Here is a 22,180-nt window from a genome sequence, read left to right on the forward strand (position 1 = left end):
GGTGCCCCTATGTCGATTATAATGAATAATGAATAAGATCTGAGCGCGCTCTTTATATTTTGACAAAACATTGTTTGGGGACACGACCAATCCAATCGCGTTGCGGAATTCTGGACCGTCTTTGAAAAGTTAACAAAAAAATACCAGCCTGTTTAAAACACCTACCACGCAACGCGACTTTGTTGTAGTCAAAGCGAATGTTAAATTTTTGTCATTTTACTCCTTTGTAATAAGCAAAAAATTTTAAAAATTCTCGTTTCTTAGACGTCGCACCTATCCATTTTTGCCCAGGCTTTTTACATTTAGGTTATCGATAGAAACAAAAAGTAGTAAACATTATGAAATTTCGATCCCCAGAAAAATTACTCTCGACGAAAAAGATCCGAAACACCAAGATATAATAACAATAACAACACGCTGTATCGTATAGCTGTAGTACTATTTAATTTCATTACCAGCGCTGAAATCATGCTGTTAAGTTTTGCATTAAATTTAATCATGAGTGCATTACGGATTCCGTGACAACTGATTGTCATGCCAACGACGGTTGTTTATTTTCTTCACACTGCGTCACGCCGGTTTAGTGCAGTTTTAAACGGCCATGGACTAAACACTAGACACATGGACTAAATATTAGAAATCATCAAATCAATCACATAGTCTTTATTGTATGCTGTGGGGAGGCATTTACTACATATGCAGTATACAGTGGTACTTGCATACATTACAAATAACCATGTAATCTCCAGTTGCTTTGCTTAGTAAGATAGCGGGGCCGGCGAGTAGTGAAGAAGTAGGTACTTGGGTAACTGCCGTAACTTGTTTAATATCTTACTCGCACCTGCCTATGCATAGTTGACGAGAACTATTGGTTGCAGAAGATATTGTACAAATTACTTGGAATCCCTTGGAATTTCCTGATTGTCATTCGTCACTGCAATTTTTTTAGAACTCCTTGAATACATACTACTTTTACTTTACATTTGTTCACAGAGAGGCTACTCCACTCCCAAGGAAGAGAGCTCCGGAGAGCGCTGTTCACGCTCAAGCAGATCCTTCAATCGGACAAGGACCTGGTTCACGAGTTCGTGGCCAACAAGGGCCTGGACTGCCTCATGCAAGTCAGCAGCATGGCCGACCACAACTACTTGGATTATATCCTGAGGGCACTGGGACAGGTAACGGAACTAGAGTCAGCCCTAGACTAGAGTAGCAGATTTTGGCAGCCCAGACAATGCACGTGTTAATTTAACCGTCAAACTTCTATGAAATTATGACGTTCACTTAACACTTGCACAGGCTTGGCTATCAAAATCGCTGCAGACTTAGTTAAGTTTGCAGCGATTTTCATAGGTAAGCCAAGACCAAGTTTGGTCTGACTCTATCAGTCTTGTTGAACTTCTAATGAACGTGAAGTTTTAGGTTGTAAATTAACAGATACTCGTACATAAATGTCAGAAAAAGGGGGAGGCATCGCCATTTTTCCCCTAACTGCTGTCGTTTAATTTTAAGGACATACGTTTCATGTACAATAGGTACATAATTTTATTTTGCCACCCCCTATGGTGGTATTTGGGACCACTTAACGCATACATTTTTATACTTATGTTTTCTCTAAAAAGCACCGTGTATTGTCTTATGATGCTAGACAGACAATACACGGTATTTTTTTAAATTCTTACGAGTATATTTAATTTATATTGACCATTACATTATTTTTATACTTCAACTGTCCTTACAGATACTACTTTACGTTGACGGCATGCACGGAGTTATGGCCAACAAGCACTGCATCCAATGGCTCTACTCCCTCATCTCCAGCAAGTTCCGTCACGTAGTCAAAACAGCGCTCAAGCTCCTCTTAGTCTTCGTAGAATACACTGAAAAGAACTGCCTCCTCCTCATAGATGCTATTAACACCGTAGATACTTCTAAAGGCAGACAACCCTGGTACAACGTCATGAAAATACTCCAAGACTTCGACGCCTCAGATACAGAACTGCTAATTTACGCTACAACGTTGATAAATAGGTGTCTGAATAGCGTCCCCGATAGAGACATGTACTACGACCAGGTTGATGCCCTGCAGGACCAAGGGATGGATAATATCGTACAGTTGTATATGTCGAAACAAGGGACGGATTTGGATCTACTGAGGCAGTTGCAAATTTTTGAAGCCGTGCTGCTTTATGAAGATGGAGATGAAAGTGGAACAGCTTTAAAGTGAGTACAAAATAATAACTGTGATCGAGTGTTGCACCAAACCGACGGTGACATGTCAAAGTTAACGAGTTCCGTAAATTTGTATTGTATGCACATCCAGTAAGAGATGTCTGTGGTAATATTCCGAGCCAAATGAAGCTAAATTTACCAACAATACCAATTATTTATTTATTTATTTAGCTAAATTTGGTTGTATAGAAAGTTTCATCGTTTACTGCTGATGCACGTTGATCAATCCGCTAATTGTGGTTAGTGCAACATGCCATCTTGTAAACTGGCTGATTATTTACAAGACTTGTATGTTTTAGGCAACTAGACGAGTCTGTGATCAACTCTGTGCATCGGCGAAGCCTAAACTTAAACACGTCAGACAGGAGAAAGTCCAAAAAGCAACAAATGAAGGACAAAGGTATTTTATATAGAAGTTTCATTGTTTTTGGAGTTTCATGGCAATGCTTTGTCGTTCGATTGTTTGAAATGATTTGCATGATACCTTAACTTTGGTTTTATAATATTTTTCATTGTGCCGCGTAGACAATAATAAAATAATACGGAGATCCCTAATTATAGATTTGAGAATATTTTTCCTCATACCATACGCAGTCTTACACATTAAATTCATAATACCTGTAAAGTATTGCATTTGGAGTTATTTGATTATTCATATAATTTGAAGTTGGCATTGGACTAGTTCAGCGGTTCCTAACCTGGGGGTAAAACTGGTATTTCACGGGGGTAATAAGCTTAATTAAACATAACAAAGATTAGACCTATAAGAAAAACTATTGATGATTATTGAAAGGAGGGGTAAAATCAGGATCCCTAATTAGTCTTAGGGGTGATAGAACTGAAAAGGTTAGGAACCACTGGACTAGTTCTTATGTTATTACTGACTATATACCATTGGGTTCTGAGGGCATTACCCTTCTCAAAAAGGATTTGATTATGCTTAGCGTCAGTACCAATCTCTCAACTCTCAAGCAATACTGTGCAAATTTTTATACTCACATTACTTATTGTTTTACGTGAGCTTACGTCCTTCCATTTTACTAACAACAGCCAAACAAGCTACCCACGCTGAACCCGAGCCAAGCATAAGAGAGCCCAAAACACTGAACAACATACGACCGCCCTTCCTACCTTCTATACTCGACAACAAGGAGAACAAAGAACTAAATACAGTTTTAAAAAGAAGACGTGACCGGTTCACAAGGCAAGCCCATCACATAACACAGCAACGAGAAATGCTCAACTCCAATGGCTTCAGCGGTGTCAACGGGAATCTCACGAATGGAAGTTACTTTTATGGGGACTATTCCAACGGAAATTATTGCAATGGAAACGGAAAACCCTTCAGCAACGGCGTCAACGGCCACCAAGAAGAAGAAGAGAGGCCCCATATTAATAATCTGTGCGATAAACTCATAAACGGTTTGTCCATTTTCTAACCCTACATCTGAAGGTATACCCTTCACAAGAACCAATTGTGCCTAGATTCTGATTAACGTTCCTCACAAGGTGTTCGTAGCTTACAACGGGACAATGGTTGTTGTGAAAGTAATCCCTCGATTTTCATGCGCTTTTCGCGTGTTGTCATGCAGTTTGCTTTAACTAGAGTGTTACATGCTTTTTCTAATTTATATGAAATATAGGTTAGTCATACTATACTAGTTACCACTACGCTCAGATTAAAAAAATGGACGTCATACTTTCTTACATCCGGTTGTTAGGAAAATAGAAACTTGCTAATAAAATTCTGGAGCTATCCAACCAACCATTAAATTATAATCAAACCGGGACTGGTTAAAAGTTGGTAAGCTTAAAAGTTTTATTACATATGTTATCAAATTCGATGATTAAAATGACTTAGTAAAAAAATCTGACAAAATATTCAAGTAATGGAACCAATGTCCTTTTAGTAAAATGTAAAAGTACATATGGTGCTACTTTACCGCACTAGTGCGAAAATTAGCATATTACGTTACTGTGTCGAACATTTAATGGGCCATATGTACTGTAAAACGTTGTACGATACATGTGCGAATAGGTAATTCGCAGCTCGTGTCGATTTAAAACACTCCCTTAGGTCGTGTTTTAATTTATCGCCTCTCGTTTCGAATTTCCTATTTTTCGCACTTGTATCGTAATGTACTATTATTCTATTGCCCTTATTTCCTCTTACCACTAATCATATATTTTAGGAAACCAAAGATATACAGCTGGACTGAAACAAAGAATACAAAACGGCACTCTAGGCCACAGCGTCACGCCCGCAGACGCTCTCACGGTCATTCGTCAGAAGATGGAGCTTCCCGTGGACTCCATGGACGACCGAGGAGTATTACTGAACAGGGAGCACAGCATCAAAGACCTGGCGCAGCGCCTGACGAGCCCCGTCAGCCCGACCACTGAGGAGAAACCTTTGAGAGTGTCTGACATGGCCGGAATAGTATCTAAAGCCAAAGAAGAGTTAGCTAAGTCTCAATCAAAAGGTAAGTTCCGACAAAAATGTTTTGTGTCAAAACTAGACTTTTTTTTTTTTTATACTACGTCGTTGGCAAACAAGCATACGGCCTGCCGGATGGTAAGCAGTCTCCGTAGCCTATGTACACCTGCAACTCCAGAGGCGTTACATGCGCGTTGCCGACCCTAACCCCACCCCCCTCGTTGAGCTCTGGCAACCTTACTCACCGGCAGGAACACAACACTATGAGTAGGGTCAAGTGTTATTTGGCTGCGGTTTTCTGTAAGGTGGAGGTACTTCCCCAGTTGGGCTCTGCTCTAGATCTGGAATGACATCTGCTGTGCTGTGCCCTACCACACAAGGCGAGATGACATTCACATTGCCCATACCTCTCTTTTGGACGTAGTTTAAGGACATACCCGGGTCCAAAAAGACTAAATTAATGGTATCTACAATTTCTCATTTTATTACAGAGGTGATAAAGAGTCCAACAATAGAGAAAAGTCCAAAGCTGCACGAAATTAAAATATCAGAGAACGATCTCCATTGGGAAGAATTGAAAAAGGGATGTCTTAACAGGGAATTCCATCTCTGTGATCTGGACTTCTCGGATTTGCGTCAGGACACTGACGACGAAATGTCATCGCCGGCTACCAACGCGGCCGGTATCCCGCCACCGCCCCCTCCGGGAATGTTCCCTCTAGTTGGTGTCCCCCCTCCACCTCCTGGTTCATTTCCACCATTCGCGAAGAACGTTCCTGCACCACCACCAAAACATTCGCTCTCCGAGATCTCAAACGATTCAGATAGTTCAATTATCAAGAAGAACAAGAAGACTGTAAAGCTGTTTTGGCGAGAGATCCAGGAATGTCCGCCGCCGACGGTCAGGACGAAGATTGGAGGATTTATATGGGACGATCTGCCTGATGTGAAACTGGACACGGCGATGTTGGAGCATCTCTTTGAATCTAGGACTAATGACTTAATAATTAAGGTTGGTTTTAGCTGTTCAGCTTCGAAATTTTTAGATTAGTTTTCCTGATATTCAAGAACGTTCAATATTTAATATGAATTCTATACTTATTTCAAATATCGCCTATTTTTGCCTTATTTAATTATTTATGTTTACTTTTTTCATATCGCTGACACCAAAACGGCATCAAATCCATAGGAGGTGAGTGTTTTTTTTTTTACTATTTTTTGTATGTCTTTACCCATCACGGAACAATGGTGTTCCGGACATTTGGAACGCGTGCGCGGAGCCAACACGACAAAGCCGTTTGACACTTTAATGAGATGGAGGCACACCGAGCCGTTGCTGCCCTTGGGACGCACGCAGACGCAGCATACGCTATATATAAGGACTATTGTAACTATTAATAATTCTCGTAAAATCTTCATGAATCTTAAATGAATGAACCAAAAACTCCATTCGAAAATTTTATTTTCCAGAAGCTAATGGAACCAAAGAGGAATCTCATACTAGATGCGAAGCGATCCAACGCTATAAACATAGCAATGAAGAAATTGCCCACGCCACAGACCATCAAGGCGGCCATCATGAAAATGGACGCCACAGTGATCGGCAGGGAGGGCATAGAGAAACTGCTGACAATGCTTCCGACTGAAGAGGAAAAGGTCAAAATACAAGAAGCACAGGTAAGTCTACATCTAAATGGGTTTTTAGCCTCTACGGTAAAATGTGCCTACTTTGGTCCAAAATTGAAAAATTCATTCAAATTATTATACTGTGGTATTAAGGTATGTTGATGTACATACCGATTTAAAGTAGACTATCACTATATCATGCTGTCACCCTTAAATGAGGTTGATATAGTATATGGTACCTAAAAAAAATATCTGAAACTCGCCACTCGATATGGTGCAACCAGCTCTTTAAATCTCCGTAGGCTCGTGTTCTTCTCTCACTCTCATGAGCGTGTGCGTGTTCGTTACCGCGAAGTGCGGATATCCTGTCTAAACTTTTAATTAGCTCAAAGTTCGTTTTAGACCTATTTTCGTGATTTTTAATATCGAGCGAAAGTCAAATAATTAAAGAGGTCCGCGAACTGTTTTGTGCGGAGCTCTTAAAATCAGGATTCGAACGGATGAAGTCCCTAGAGAAAATCCTCAAGATTGTTAGAGTCAGACCAAGATAAGTTGGCAGCGATTTTGACAGGCAACAGAGCAAGTGTTATTGTAAACGTCAATAAAATTATGGCGATTACTTAACACTTGCACAGGCTGGGATATCAAAATTGCTGCCAACTTATCTTGGTCCGACTCTAATTAAATTTTTGGCAACCGTGTTGTTATCTAAAAAGCGGTACGATTTTTCAATAACTCCGCTCTTCGAACTCCGCTTTTTGCTCTATTTTAGTAGGACCACGCCATGGTCCACAACTCCCCACAAGGTATAACACCAGGTACACGACGATGATTATTTCTCTTCCTTTTTCATTATTTTATACCTATTAACATTTTTTATTCCAGTACGCCAATCCAGACCTGCCACTGGGCAGTGCAGAGCAGTTTCTCTTGACCTTAGCTTCCATCAATGAGCTGTCATCTAGGCTCAAGCTTTGGGTCTTCAAACTAGACTTTGATAACTTAGAGGTGAGTTGAATGATACTAGGGCTTGCATCCGGATAGCCGTTTTATCCGGATATCCATTCATTTTTACTATCCGGATAATTACTAAGTTAATATCCGGAAAAAACGAATAATTTAGCAGCCTCCGAAACACGTAAAACCAAAAAAATGACATTCCTCCCGTTTGATACTTTGTCAAATGATAGTTCAGATGCTGTTGTTAATTTTAAAAAAATCGTTAGCCGGTTATATCCCGGTGGTTAGAACGTCAGCTGGTCGCATCAACATGTAAAAAATAAGCGCTATACCTTTTATGATAGCAAAAACAAATCATGAAACGTTGCATGTAGCATTTCATCAGGCGTAATCGCCTAAAAAGCCATCAACGAATTACGCAATTTACACATTACGCATACTTTGCCGCACATAAAGTGGTAGGCGCATATTTTTTACATGTTCATTTTACAGCTGACGGTCATTCCACCACGATAGAACCGGCTGACGGTTTTTAAAATTTAAAACAGCATCTAAACTATCATCTGACAAAGTATCAGCCGGGAGGCGATGACTGTCGAAATCTGCTCCTGGCCCGCGGTCTATAGGGCATCCCGGGGGAAAAACGTCTATCTGGTCGTCCCAGGTACTGCTGGAGTGATGAAGCCCGAATAGACCTGTTCGCCCCCGGATTGCTCACCTGGCGGGAAGTGGCACAGAATAGGGCTGAGTGGTGTTTGTCAGAGGCAGGGATCCTTTTTGGGTCACTGAACCAGTGAATCAGTAGTGAATCATTTTGATTTTGAATGAATCTGCAATGAAAAGCTTGATTGCCCTTAAATTCAATGTAATATCTCAACAAGAAGAAACTGTTTTAACAGTTAGAAGAAGTATTCGATCCTCTAAATATCATCAAAACTATACGTCAATAAGACGCCAATTTATTGAAGGTATTGACTTGCACTAAAATCCATGGTAGTCAAATTTACATGAAATAAAGGCAAATATTGATAAACTTTATTAATGACTCTGGATACAGGCATTATCAGTTTTTTCAACTGCCTGACTGCTGTACAAAGAATAAAAATAATAATAAATATATCTTGAACAACTGAAGTAATTTAGTAAAAAAAATTCGCAGCGCACTAAACCAATATCAATCAGAGAATCGCTATGACCCATACACTGTTTCAAATTCAGTTTGTGTCACCAGTTCGGAAAACCATCTAATCAAGTAATTAAAGCTTGTGTAATATCATTGGTATTTTTATTTTATTTTAACGTCTCAACTCAACACAATAATTCATGATAGCATAACTCTAACCTAACCTAACGGTTACCAACAATATGTTTGCACATCATCTTCAAATGACATTTAACGTTTATTTTACGTGCGTCGTCGTCGCGCCTAAGGAATCAAATGTTGTATACATACCATAATAATAATCTACTTAGACAAAATCGAATCCCAATAAAATTTCCCTTAATCCCCGAAGGTTAATATTCACAGTAAAGCATCGGCAAAAAGTTATTTTCAAGTGAAATTCGTAAACAAAACAGCGAAAAGGTAGGACGCCTAAAATACCTTAACACTTGCTGTTACACATACTTATATACAATACATTTGATTACATTACTTTTCATAAAGTTCGTGTGAGTTTTATTAAATAAAAAGTAAATATTCGAATTATCAACAAAAATATGTTAGACTCAACATGTTGTCGACTTGCTAAATCCAACAAAACAGTATTTATTGCGGGGCCAGGTATCTATAATGAACTACCCGATAACATTAAAAATATTGATAATGAGCAGACATTCTTTGCGAAGGTAAAAAAATGGCTGACCACAAATGCATTTTCCGACATGTCGGAATATAATAATAATTCAATTTAGTTTTAATGTAATGTTTTGACTATTTAAATTGTATTGATTATTTATTACGTGTTATTTATTGTTTTTATTTCACTCTTTTTTGATGATAATTATTTTAATGAATTGTGATTTAACTGACATACTTATTAATATTACACCAATGACATATATATTTTTAATTTTATGAATAAATGCAATTGGAATATGGAATATCTGTTGTAAAATAACAAGTATTCGAAATATCCGGATACAAAAATGGCCGGAGAATTGCAAGCCCTAAATGATACCTACTCGTACCACTGTTTATCAACATTATCAATCTTAAAACAGAGCTAATTTTGAATATCATTCTGAAATTGTATTCTATTATTTTTACAGAAAGAAGTAGCAGAACCACTAATGGACTTAAAGCAGGGCATAGAGCAGCTAAAGATCAACAAGACGTTTAAGGTCATCCTCTCTACCCTGCGGTCAGTGGGGTCCTTCCTTAACGGCAGTCAGGTCCGAGGGTTCCGGCTGGAGTACTTGTCCAAGGTTATGGAAGTGAAGGATACGGTGCACAAACATCCATTACTGTACCATATTTGTGAGATGATCATTGAAAAGTTTCCAGATAGCACGGATTTTTTCAGTGAGGTATGTGGCGTCATATCATTATACTGCATGTTGGTGGAAGTCTTGCATCAATTTACACTCTTGAGCAAAGAAACATAATTACTTCAAATGCTTGGCTTATTCGCTATGTTCTAATTAATTTTCAAAATAAAATTATATAAGTTACCTACCTTAATTATTGTTCATTTTCGTAGTATTACTTTCCTACGTTTTACAATGTCTCACGAGAAACAGATCACATGATACTTTTTTTTTTTTTATACTACGTCGGTGGCAAACAAGCATACGGCCTGCCTGATGGTAAGCAGTCTCCGTAGCCTATGTACACCTGCAACTCCAGAGGAGTTACATGCGCGTTGCTGACCCTAACCCCACCCCCCCTCGTTGAGCTCTGGCAACCTTACTCACCGGCAGGAACACAACACTATGAGTAGGGTCAAGTGTTATTTGGCTGCGGTTTTCTGTAAGGTGGAGGTACTTCCCCAGTTGGGCTCTGCTCTAGATCTGAAATGACTGACATCTGCTGTGCTGTGCCCTACCACACAAGGCGAGATGACATTCACATTGCCCATACCTCTCTTTTGGACGTAGTTTAAGGACGTACCCTACCTAACTCTTGGTTTTTCAGGTGGGCCCAGTCATCCGAGCTTCCAAAGTGGACTTTGATATCTTAGCCGCCAACCTATCCAAGCTGGAGTCCGACTGCAAGGCCTCCTGGGACCACATGAAGCGAGTGGCCAAACACGACAGCTCGCAGATCTTCAAGACTAAAATCAACGAGTTCCTCACAGATGCAGCCGAGAGGATCATACTCCTCACGATCATTAAGAAGAGGGTTATGAGCAGGTAAGGAGAAAAAATATGGAAGTCCATGGCGAGTTGGTATGTGATGTACAGAGAGGTGTGCTCGACGTACAGAAAGGTGTGCTCTTTATGTAGGTAATGAAAGCGCATCCTCGCTCCGATCTCATGAAATTTTTTTAAAAGGCGACGCGATCTCACGAAACGCTACGCGTGTTGAGTCGAATCAAATTGTATTATTTTTTATGACCAGATTCACACTATGAACATCCCACGTGACACTCAACACGCGTCGCATTTCATCAGGTCGTGCCCAATGATATAGACGGGCTCTCCATATTTTCAATGATTAAAAGAAATAATGAAAACTGTCATACAGGTTTGATTGGTTTGAAGGAAACGTTTGTACATTGCTAAGCGATTTCTATACTTAGTTAAGGTTCCTGCGCTTCGCGATTGCTATTGTTATTTTCTTTATATACTTCTAGCAGTACATGATAAGTACCTTTCTTAATTATTTCAGCCACTTTTTTGCGTAACGACGCAGTCTTTTGCACACAATCGCTCTGTTGTTCCAGGTACACCAAGTTCCTTCTGTTCCTGGGGGTCCCGGCAGCGGACATCTCTAAGACCAAGCCCTCAGAATTCCTGAAGGTCATCGCAGAGTTCGCCCTGGAGTACAGAACCTCGCGGGAGCGCGTGCTGCAGCAGTTAGAGAAGAAAGCTAACCACAGAGAGCGAAACAAAACTAGGGGCAAGATGATTATTGATGTAAGTACCTAAAGTATCCTAAAGCATAGATAAGATGCACTAAGTGGAACAAATTATCCAACGCCAGTACTTGTTGTTGAACTAGATAATGGTGCCTAACTGTTGTATACAACAGCACAGCTGCACATTTTGTGGTAACTAGATTAGGTAATTAATATCAAGTATTATCAACCTAGTTACGGGCTACCACTACTAGACCGTGGAGCGCCTTTTACTTCAGTTGTAAAATTATTACCGTAAATCTTATGGTGTTATGCAGCGCTATCTAGTTGAGATGAAAACCAGGTTTTGGATAAAATACTCCGAGCTACTTATTGCCTCTTTATCTTTGATAAAAGCTAGCAACGTTTTTAATAATGGCATGTGCCTCTGATTATAATGCCAAGTTATTTGTTTTATTAGGTGGCAAACTATTCCGCTAAGAACGGTGACCACACGGCCGACAACGCTCTAAAGGAACTCCTTAAGACCGACCCAGACACGGACAGTCTCACCGACGGTCGTCGCAAGATGCAGGTCAATTCTAGGAGGAACCTCGTCAAGTAAGTGCCTATGGTCGTGTATTTACCATTACCCATCTGAACCTGCGTTCGAATGCCGTAAACGATCATGATAAAATCATTGTTTAGTAGATACTCGTACGCACATTCTCATCGGTCGTGCGAGAACTGGGAACTAAAATTACACATAACGCTTATCTCGTCGTATCTATAATGAATTGGGGCCTAAAAGATAATCGTATCGCAGTAATTGCGTTGCACAAATGTGGGCACCCGCCAAACATGACTTTGAAGTTGCTTGAAAACTTAAAAATCAACAAACAATTTGTTTATCGCACAATTAATAGATATAATAGTACTCAGTGCTTCGATGACCTCAAGAGGTCTGGAAGACCACGCACCGTTCGGACCACAGCTCTAATAAAGGCAGTGAAGGCGAGAATTGCAAGAAATCCCGTCCGGAAGCAAAAGTTGTTGGCAATACAGATGTCTGTGAAGAGAAGCTCCCTAAAAAAATTATCAATGAAGACCTTGGACTACACGCTTACCGCAGACAAAAAGGTCATTTGCTTAATGGACGATTAAAGACTATGAGGCTAGAGAGAAGTCGCGTGCTATTGAAGCGGTACGCACAAAATGGCCACCAAAAATACTATTTACGGATGAAATTTTTTTTACCATTTAAGAATGTTGTAACCGCCAGAATGACAGAGTGTATGCAAAAAACAGTCAAGAGGCGACTGCAGCTGTTCCGAGAGTGCAACGAGGCCATCATCCCTCTTATGTGATGATTTGGCTGGGTGTGTCATACTCAGTGCTAACACAGGTTCATTTCTGTGAAAAAGGTGTGAAATCTGGGGCCATAGTTTACCAGGAAACCGTTCTCGAACCAATAGTGAAGCCCTTAAGCCACACCCTATTTCAAAACCAGCCATGGGTCTTTCAACAGGACTCAGCTCCTGCACATAAGGCAAAAACAACTCAAGCCTGGTTTCGAAGGAACAAAATTGACTTTATTGCCCACGAAGACTGGCCGTCCTCCAGCCCGCACCTTAGCCCCCTGGATTATGCCATATAGCAGGTTATTGAGGAGAAAGCCTATGCTAAACCCCACACAAATCTTGAGTCCCTCAAGCGGGCCATAGTTAAGACAGTGACGGAATTAGACATGACAATCGTGCGTGCCGCTATTGATGACTGGCCTCGTCGTTTGAGGGCCTGTGTCAAGGCCAGAGGAGGCCATTTTGAATGATATTGTCATATGTAATTCCTGATTTTGTGTACTTCATTTAATATATAGTTTATTCAACTTGCGTTCGTATATTTTATGTAGATAAAGATTATTGCAGGAACAGAATTTAGTAACCAACTAGGTATGGAGTGCCCAACCCTAAAAAGTATAACATATTTTTATACATTTTTACTTCTAAACTAAGTATATAGCTATGTTTCTTATAATTTCCGAGTAGAATGGCTATGACATACGGACGGAGGGAGAGACAAACGAGCATGACGAAACTACAGGGGCGTTTTGTCAATTTTGGCTTCGGTACGCTAAAAACAAAACTTAATTTATATTACGCTACGAGCCAGCCCTACGGTCCCCGTGGCCACAATATTTTTGACAATCTTTTAACTTTTATTAGTTAGTGTGAGTCAAATCTTGGAAGCTAAATCTGACCCTCTTCCCGATTTAGCTTTTTTTTAAATTGGATGACAATGCAATATTATGATAACATGGAGCTGTTCTGATGATGGAGACAGGAGGTGGCCATGGGAACACCGTGATAAAACGACGCACACTAATTATGTTGGGGGTAGAATTGTCAAGATGAGTATTAGTTGGTTGTGGAAAGAAAAGTACGGTCAGCGATCTAAGCTCAGATCAAAAATGAAATGTTTGCCTAAAACTTATTTGTGAGGTAACGGTTCTCTTGTTTTCCAGTGGAGACTTGTCTGCCGACGACGAGATCATAGAGAGTCTCGTGCGCTCCGCAACGACGAAGCGCAGGCCCGTGACCCGCGAGAGGCGGAAGAACCGGCTTTCCGACAAGAAAAACTGTAAGAGTTTATTTTATCTGCCAGTCCTAAGATTAGCTTAAAGCTAAAATGTCCTTAAGCTGATTTGTGGTATTTTGGATCCATTTTAATCAGGGGATACTCCCAGGATTAAACTTGTATGGCGGGAACGGGGAATTCCCGGTTCCCGGCCTGATTTCGTATAGAAAACCTTACTGACTGATATTGTACCGAGAGCACTCCTTTTTCTAGCGAACGGACTTGTTTTTATTGACTGTGCAATTATACCAAGGTACACCATATTGTAATAAGGTAAAAAGTAACTATTTTGTACTGTCTCCCTTATGTCACGAAAATAACATAAATTATGCTGGGCCCTTCTCGCCTTTACACGTTCGGTGGCGGTACTTACGGTGAAAGCTGTATTGCTAAATCCTAAAATTTTAAATTCAATTATAGATATACGACATTATTTTGTTAATCACAACAGGTATCTAGAAAATTGTGTAGGTCATGGTCATGATTTCATGACATGGCACGCCTTCCTGAGGACCACATATGCTCCATAACATGCTATGCAGCCTTTGCGAAGTGTTAATTGGGCGTCATAAACATACAATATTTGGGCGTAGTTAACCAAAAACGTTCCGATACTTCCGATTCACAAAAAACTGTCATTGAAATGAATGATTACTGTTTTTAACCAAACGTTGAATGACAGTTGCTTGTGGGTTGGAACTATTGGAACGTTTATGCGTCACTACATCCATTTCAAATATGGAAGGTAGAGGCAAGGAACAAAATATCCATATACCAAACAGTGTCCGACAAAAACCATAAATAGGTTGCGCTACAATACCTAGAATACTTGAGAAAAAAATCTAATAATAGACAGCGCACTTCACTCCATCAATAACGCCTAGGTTCTTAGCTTCTCTAGCGCTACTCTGGAGAGATTTGGAACTATTATTTATAGCTGACAGCTGCACACTTTTGCAACAATTCTGCCTAAGGAGTTTCTATTCCTTGCGTTTACCTTCCATAATTTCAAAGATCCATTTTCACATCAAAAAATCTATTAGAGGTCTAACCACTTATCTCAGGCGGTTGGTAAAGAAGTTGCGCACTTATTTTTCAGTAGAACATAGGAACATATTAGCTGAGTATTGGGTTTATACAGAATGTAAGTAGGGATTTGTTTAAGGGCAAATTTGATGAGAAAAATATTTAGCCATTGTATGGAGGGTTAGCCGCGATTTGGACGACCCACAGAAAAAAACATAGTTTAAAAAACACTAGAATAACACGCTTTTTAACCTTGAAACCTGATCGTGTTCAAAGTCCAAACCTTTCTCACAAGTGCAAACACGACTATGATACGATATTCCAGTGCAGAATGCCAGTGCCTATCTTCCGGCTTCATCATCAGACCTTGAAACCTAATCGTGGTCAAAGTTCATTAGAAGACTTTTCTAACACAGTTAACGTTATTATCCGCATCAAAAAAAATCTTCTGCCTTTTCCTAATCAGAACACGATACTGAATATACCCTTAAATGGATCCCCACTATTTTTCTTACTTTCACGATCAACATTCATATCCAGATACCCGAACCAATGCGTTGCCATCTTCATTCTAAGATGAACATAATACCACGCTGTTTAAGACATAGCTGAAGGGTTAATAAGACAGTTATTGTATTATTTGTCTACATCTACCATCAACAATTTGATTCTTTTCATTGTGCATTAAAAAAATAGTCATAGAATATTTCATTTGGGCAATGTTCTTTGCTACATTTTGAAATGAGTTAAGTAGCAGGGTTACATATATTTTAGGACATGAATGAACGGGTTTTATTAGGCAATATATATTTTTTTATAATATATTTTTGTCCTCAGTGAACAGAACGTTGGACGGGCATTAGGATAACCAGAGAAGTTCTGTAAAGGTAACTCTTTTTGTTATGGACATATGAAGATTCCGGAGAAGTTAAAACTACCATATCGCTAGAATCACTAAGCCTTGGGAAAAAAAATATCCTCACAGATTATCGTAACGCATGGTTATTTTTAGGGGTAAGGATGAAGATTGACGCTATTTTGTGTGTACGTAAGTTACACTGTGTGTTAACCGACTATTGGCGTGGTCCGACACCGACTTGGCCTGTATTTTTAACCGACTTCAAAATTTCTAAAGGAGGAGGTTATCAATTCGGTTGTATGTTTTTTTTTTAATGTTTGTTACTCCATAACTCCGTCATTTCTGAACCGATTTTGAAAAATATTTTATGTTTCAATTTATATATATACAGATTGGTCCCGTTTTTGTCAAAACTCAGTTCTGATGATGGGATCCACGAGGAATCGAGGGAACTCTTCAAATGTGAAAGGCATACTTTTAGTGATTTTTGTATTTTCTTTAACAAATCAAGCATTTACTTTTAAAAAGTGACATTTGATGAAGTGGAACTGCTGATGATGATCAGAATGGAACTCTTCAACGACACATGGTACACGTTTGGCAATTTCTCCTCTTCGCTGTATTTGTTAAGTAAATTAGATTTTCAAGACAAATTTTTGTCAAGGTCGAGTTCTGACGATGGGGTCTATGAGGAATCGAGGGAACTCTTCAAACATGAAAGGCATACATATAGTGATTTTTGTATTTTCTTTAACAAATCAAGCATTTACATTAAAAAAAGTGACATTTGATGAAGTGGAACTGCTGATGATGATCAGAATGGAACTCTTCAACGAAGCATATAGTACACGTTTAGCGATTTGTCCTCTTCGCTGAATTAGATTTTCAAAACACATTTTTGTCAAGTTCGAGTTCCCGAATACCCTATTGCGGGTATCTTACCAGTCAACCATAGGGCAAATCTGTAATGTGTCAAGGTGGGTGCAGTGACAAAAAAAAACATGTTGCCTCCTTTTCTACATAATTAGGCGTAGGACCCTGTCTTTTTAATTTCATTGTATGAAATCCAAAATCAACAATAATCGTTATTTCACCGATCTCCCTCATTGAACTCGGTTTTTGTTCTTAAAAATTATTTGTTAGATATACGAGTATACATAAGTGTGGGATGCATCGAAAACAATACTTATTATACAAAAATCAGTATATTATTTTTATTATAAAATTTTTTGATATGTAGATGAATAAAACCAAACGTACATACTTACTGAAATGAAAACAAAGAATGTAAATATGAAATATCTATTAAATAGTCTTTTTTTTTTTGCAGGTTGCCGGCTAATGGGGTTAATAGGTATAATTGTAATAAATTAATTTCTAAATTTATTTATTGAACTAGGGAACCTTGAATCTCATTTCCACTCAATCGTTTATATGTATAAGCATTTCTTTTGCCTTTATATTAACTTCCTAAGTCTGTGTTTGTTTTGTAACTCTTCGTGATATTATTTCTGTTAAAATGAATTAGGATACTTATGGTACGTACGGTAAAACGGTAGTTAGAATCATTGCAATAACTTTGTTAATTTAAAAATCGACTAAACGAATGTTTAAATAGAAAATCTGCTGGTACGAAGAAAGAGAGCGAAACATGAAACATCACAAATTTGAAGAGCCTTCGTAAGGCAAATTAGTGAGATTAGTTTGATTAGGTTTTTTAATATACTTACTCAAAAGCGAAATAATTAAAGGTAAATATTTCCTACCGCTTTATAAAATCTTGAGGTGTAACAACAATTCCTGGCATTTGTTCATTTTCCGTATTTATTTGATATTTTGAATTTTCCCTGCGAGGAAAGGCAGCGATATCTATATAAATTGAAAATATTTCGCTTTGAATGTGTTGTATATTTTTATCTAAATGTATATTTATTTACCTGTACGACACCTGTTTACATTCTTCTGTATTTATTTTCTGTTGTAACTAACTATTATATAATAATACTATTATTATATTTAAAAAAATCAAAGAGTTGTGTAAGTAAATAATTTTACATGCATGTAGGTAGGGTAGGTTGTTTTAAAGTTTACTGCAGTAATTAATTAATCTTTTCTGTATCCCAGTAAAATATTATTCATCTTTCTTGTGTAAATAAATATGTGTACATATGCAATTTGGAATTAAATCTAGTTTAATCTTTTTGTACTGTTGAAACATTAAAATAATTCCTTTTGGTATTTTAGTATCCGTGTATCCATCTGACGCTTTTTGGAGATAAGGCGCCGTCAGATGCTTAAAGTAGGTAAATGCCGTTCTTTGTTTCATAAAAGTAATATAAAGATACATATAAATTCACCATTTATGAACTTAATTGGAATGAATTCGATACTAAGTAGTTTTAAAGACCGCGGATATCCGTACGGTCGAGTATACGGTCAGGTATTACATGTGATACGAGCCAAGTTTACATCTATATACTAATAGTGCCTTCCTTTGTCAAATATTACTATGAACTATCCGCAGTCTGCAGGTTACTAGGTATTTTTTTATTCTCAACTTTAAATAAGTAAATGTAAAGTGGTAATAAAGTTTTTCATTTCCCCATTCCTTCCTATTTATAAGTGGCTATCGCTATTCCTACGGCGATCTAGGCAATACGGCGCGGCGATGTATCCATCGTACTCGCTTGGCTTTTATATACGATATACAAGTAGGTACAAAAGTGCCACCGAGTTCTCCCGGCGATGGGAGTGCTTAAAATAATGTAGGTATAAATAATTATTTTTTCAACACACTTGCTCAAAACGACGTTTTTATTCCACCGATTTTTGGCTCATAATCCTAGATATTAAACACGCGTGCTTTTTCAGTATATTATAACACTCGTGCTTTTTCATTATAATATCCGACTGAGTTAAGAAGGTAACTGATTGCTAATAATATGCATGGAAACGGAATTTGGACGAGTAATATTTTTTTAACCAACTATTAGGTTTCAAATGTTAGTTCAAAGAGGTTTTATCACACCAAACATAATTTATAGATTAAATTATCTCGTAAATTACAATAATGAATAAACTTAACATTTTATCGATTTGATCTCCATCCGTCGAATAGAAATACGAAAATACCTTTTTACAGTTTTTACATTTTTTCAATTGGCTGTTTGTCGATTTCGTTCGCGCCTTTGTATTGCGCGCGCATTGGAATCGTGCTAAAAAAACATAACGCGCCAGCCATTTTCCGTATTTGTCATAAAATTGGAATACGAGTAGTTTTGCATGTTTTTAGTTTAAATATATTGACGAAAATGTCATTATCAAGCAATGAAAATGAAGAACATATAAAATTGACGCTGCCAGTAAAACTAATAGAGGCAAGAGCCGAGAACGATAGCCTTTTACCATCAAAATCGGGTGAAAAATAATTGGTGGCATATGAAATTTTTATTCAATGGAAAATCAGCAAAAACGCTCATTCTTTCTAGGAAAACGTGTTGGTAGCATACTTCAATGAACTGTCGAATAAGTGCCTACAAGCCCAGCACGCTTTGGTGCAATTATTCGATGTTAAAACGATAAGCCACCATTTTGAAAATTGTACTTTTTTCCTCGCAAGTGTGTTGAAAAACGTCGTATGAAACGCGTGTGCTATGGTAATTACACACATCGGCTTTCTTGTTCCGCACAATATTGCCTCGTGTGTAATGACCAACTTAGCACACTTGTATCATAATGTACTATTTTACCACACCAGTTCGCATATGTTCACTTTTTACTTAAAATCCTGATAACAAAGTCAAATTATATCCGCAGTGGCAATCTGATGCAAATTTTGAGTTGTTTCCTCACGTTGGCTGGTGCAATTGACATATAAGTAATGATTTTGAATGATAGATATTTAATCACGTTCATTTGATTTTGTTTTATTAAGTATATTTCCTTCACGTTGGTGTGGTGAAAATATTGTTTCACTCCGAAGCAAATTAGTTTAACTCGCTACGCTCGTGGTTCAATTTTGCAAACCTTCGCTTTCTCGGGTATTAATATTAGCGCGAGAGGTTAGATTACAACTACGCGCCCTTGTAAAAAAATACATAAGAATTATTGATATTCTCTACTTACCTTCGATTCTGACAAAGGCCCTAGAGAGGCTGCCATTTCTCTAATACAATGGAATCTTGAGTAAACTGTAATGCTAAGGGACGCAGCTACGCGGTGAAATGAGATAGTAATATCACTTGCTCCCTCTAACGCATAAATGCGTCCCTAGGACTGGCCTACGCTGGGCAATCGTGTAGAGGAACCATTACACATGTTGAATAATATAACACAATTTAGCTAAATGAATAAAAAACATTATAAAAAAGTGGAATTTAAAACACATTGAGATTATAAAAAATCAACAAGGCTCCAAAATCACAAAAAAAAAACATTCGATTCCTTACATTTATTGAAAAATAAACTGTATAACAACTATACAGGACCTAGCCATTGGAAAAACCCTGAAATCCCACGTAGTGTTACTCCTCAGGAATGCTCTGACGTTAATATTTTTTAAATTAGAACAAAAGAGAAAAATGGTTATTTGCAATAATCGACAACAAAAAGAAACTGTTAATCTTTGGCAGTGTTTTTGACAATTTGTTCGAAATACTTGATAATGATGACATCTTTCAAAAGAAGTTTATTAGCGTCATAAATAAAAATAATAATCAAAAAGATCGAAGAAGGTTCCATACTATTCTTTTAGGCCATTACCTTAGGAGCTACTAACACATACAGACTGCTCCAAAGTAAAATATGGTAATTTGTTAATTTCTTCGAAACCGCTACACCGGTTGTTATGATTCTTTGTACACTGGTTCTAATAGTGCATATGTACATTTCGGCTTTGTCCAATGGCTAGGGACACACTGTATACAAAAACGCAATATTTCAGGGCCAAAATAGCAATTTTCTTGTTCTCAATACATTTCGGACAGAATAATGTAATATGACGTCACATTACGATATCATTTAGTTAGAGGCGTTTCAACGGGTTATTCCCACTAGTTACCACCAAGTTGTTACCACTGGTAACTACTGGGATTTTTTTCCCACCTTTTACCACTGTTAACTACTGGGAAAAAAAATCCCACTAGTTACCACCAACTTGGTTTGGTGGTAACTACTGGGAATTTATTTCCAACTCGACGGTTGAAACGGGTTATTCCCACTAGTTAACACCAAGTTGTTACCAGTGGTAACTACTGGGAATTTTGGTACCAAATTTTGGTGGTAACTACTGAGAAAAAAAAATTTTTGTTACCACTGGTAAAAGGTGGGATTTTTTTTCTCAGTAGTTACCACCAAAATTTGGTTAGCATTCAATACTAATAAAAACAGTATAAATATGGAGTTCCTTTATCAATAATTAATTAACCGTCGAATTAATTATAAGTTAATTAAAAGTAATAAAAAAACCGGTCTTTGACTGATTTGTTGGTTCGTTCGTGTAATTGTGACGTTATTTATTGAAAGGGACTTTATTGTTGATGGCGCTTACGCCATTATCAACGCGTTGTATTTATATAGGAGCATCGTTACCACCAATTTGGTGGTAACTAGTGGGATTTTTTTTCTCAATGGTAAAGATGGGAAAAAATTCGCAGTAGTTACCACTGGTAACAACTTGGTGGTAACTAGTGGGAATAACCCGTTTCAACCGTCGAGTGCGAGCATCAGTCTTTAACACATTCACTGTCAGACAAAAAACGGCGCACTACCCCAGAAACCGGTGGTCTATAGCTGCGTACAAAAAGCGGGTTGTCCGGCATCTGAACAAAGTTCACGAGCGCCCACCAGGCGAGTTCCCGGCAGTGAATGTGTTAAATCTCGACCTTTGTGTTGCTTAAATGCCACGAGTCCTAGTCCTATATAGACATTAAATGGAAATTTGCTCCTCAGAAAAATCAAGATCGATTGACATTATTTACAAAAAACTGTCAAGTAGCTAATTCCATTGTTTGGTATGGCTCTAAAGTAATAATAATTATAACTCAATTCATATAGTCTCAGGGTCAATAATATATGTATACCTACCAACTAAAGGCTCCAGACAAATCAAAAAGCGAGTATGAATTACGTCAATAGCCGGCTAATGGGGTTGGCAATTGACAAAGTTTTTATCGATGGCGACAGCATCAGTTTTGTTCTCTGATATTTGGCTTAATTAAAAACTTACATCTACTCAAAAAAATCCTAAAAAAGACTATAATTTAACACTATTCGTAGGATTAACTGGTAAAAACCTATGCTGGCGCCATCTGTAAAACTTCTACCGGCCAATAGCATTAATTGGAACTGGCTTACTAATATTATAGGGTAGGGTTTAATTGAAAACAATGTCAGGTTCATTTA

General features: G+C 38.1%; 1 protein-coding gene across 4 annotated transcripts in view; it reads left to right on the forward strand.

Annotated features, from left to right (window-relative positions):
- LOC133524847 (FH1/FH2 domain-containing protein 3) overlaps nt 1-18,367 on the forward strand; it is a 110,642-nt gene extending 92,275 nt beyond the window's left edge. For 3 of the 4 annotated variants that reach the window (XM_061861021.1, XM_061861093.1, XM_061861247.1), the window contains 15 exons: nt 994-1,178; nt 1,742-2,223; nt 2,532-2,632; nt 3,283-3,654; nt 4,425-4,715; nt 5,161-5,681; nt 6,140-6,346; nt 7,181-7,303; nt 9,527-9,784; nt 10,392-10,609; nt 11,143-11,335; nt 11,738-11,877; nt 13,781-13,896; nt 15,757-15,806; nt 17,109-18,367. In XM_061861021.1, the coding sequence (XP_061717005.1) occupies nt 994-1,178; nt 1,742-2,223; nt 2,532-2,632; nt 3,283-3,654; nt 4,425-4,715; nt 5,161-5,681; nt 6,140-6,346; nt 7,181-7,303; nt 9,527-9,784; nt 10,392-10,609; nt 11,143-11,335; nt 11,738-11,877; nt 13,781-13,896; nt 15,757-15,782 (3,233 nt within the window). In that variant the 3' untranslated portion in view covers nt 15,783-15,806; nt 17,109-18,367. The remainder of the gene's footprint in view (nt 1-993; nt 1,179-1,741; nt 2,224-2,531; nt 2,633-3,282; nt 3,655-4,424; nt 4,716-5,160; nt 5,682-6,139; nt 6,347-7,180; nt 7,304-9,526; nt 9,785-10,391; nt 10,610-11,142; nt 11,336-11,737; nt 11,878-13,780; nt 13,897-15,756; nt 15,807-17,108) is intronic. The other variant, XM_061861167.1, reaches the window with a different exon arrangement.
- Nucleotides 18,368-22,180: the final 3,813 nt, after the last annotated feature.

The sequence above is a fragment of the Cydia pomonella genome, chromosome 1 (assembly GCF_033807575.1).
Source record: "Cydia pomonella isolate Wapato2018A chromosome 1, ilCydPomo1, whole genome shotgun sequence".
In the NCBI taxonomy this organism is placed as follows: Eukaryota; Metazoa; Arthropoda; class Insecta; order Lepidoptera; family Tortricidae; genus Cydia; species Cydia pomonella.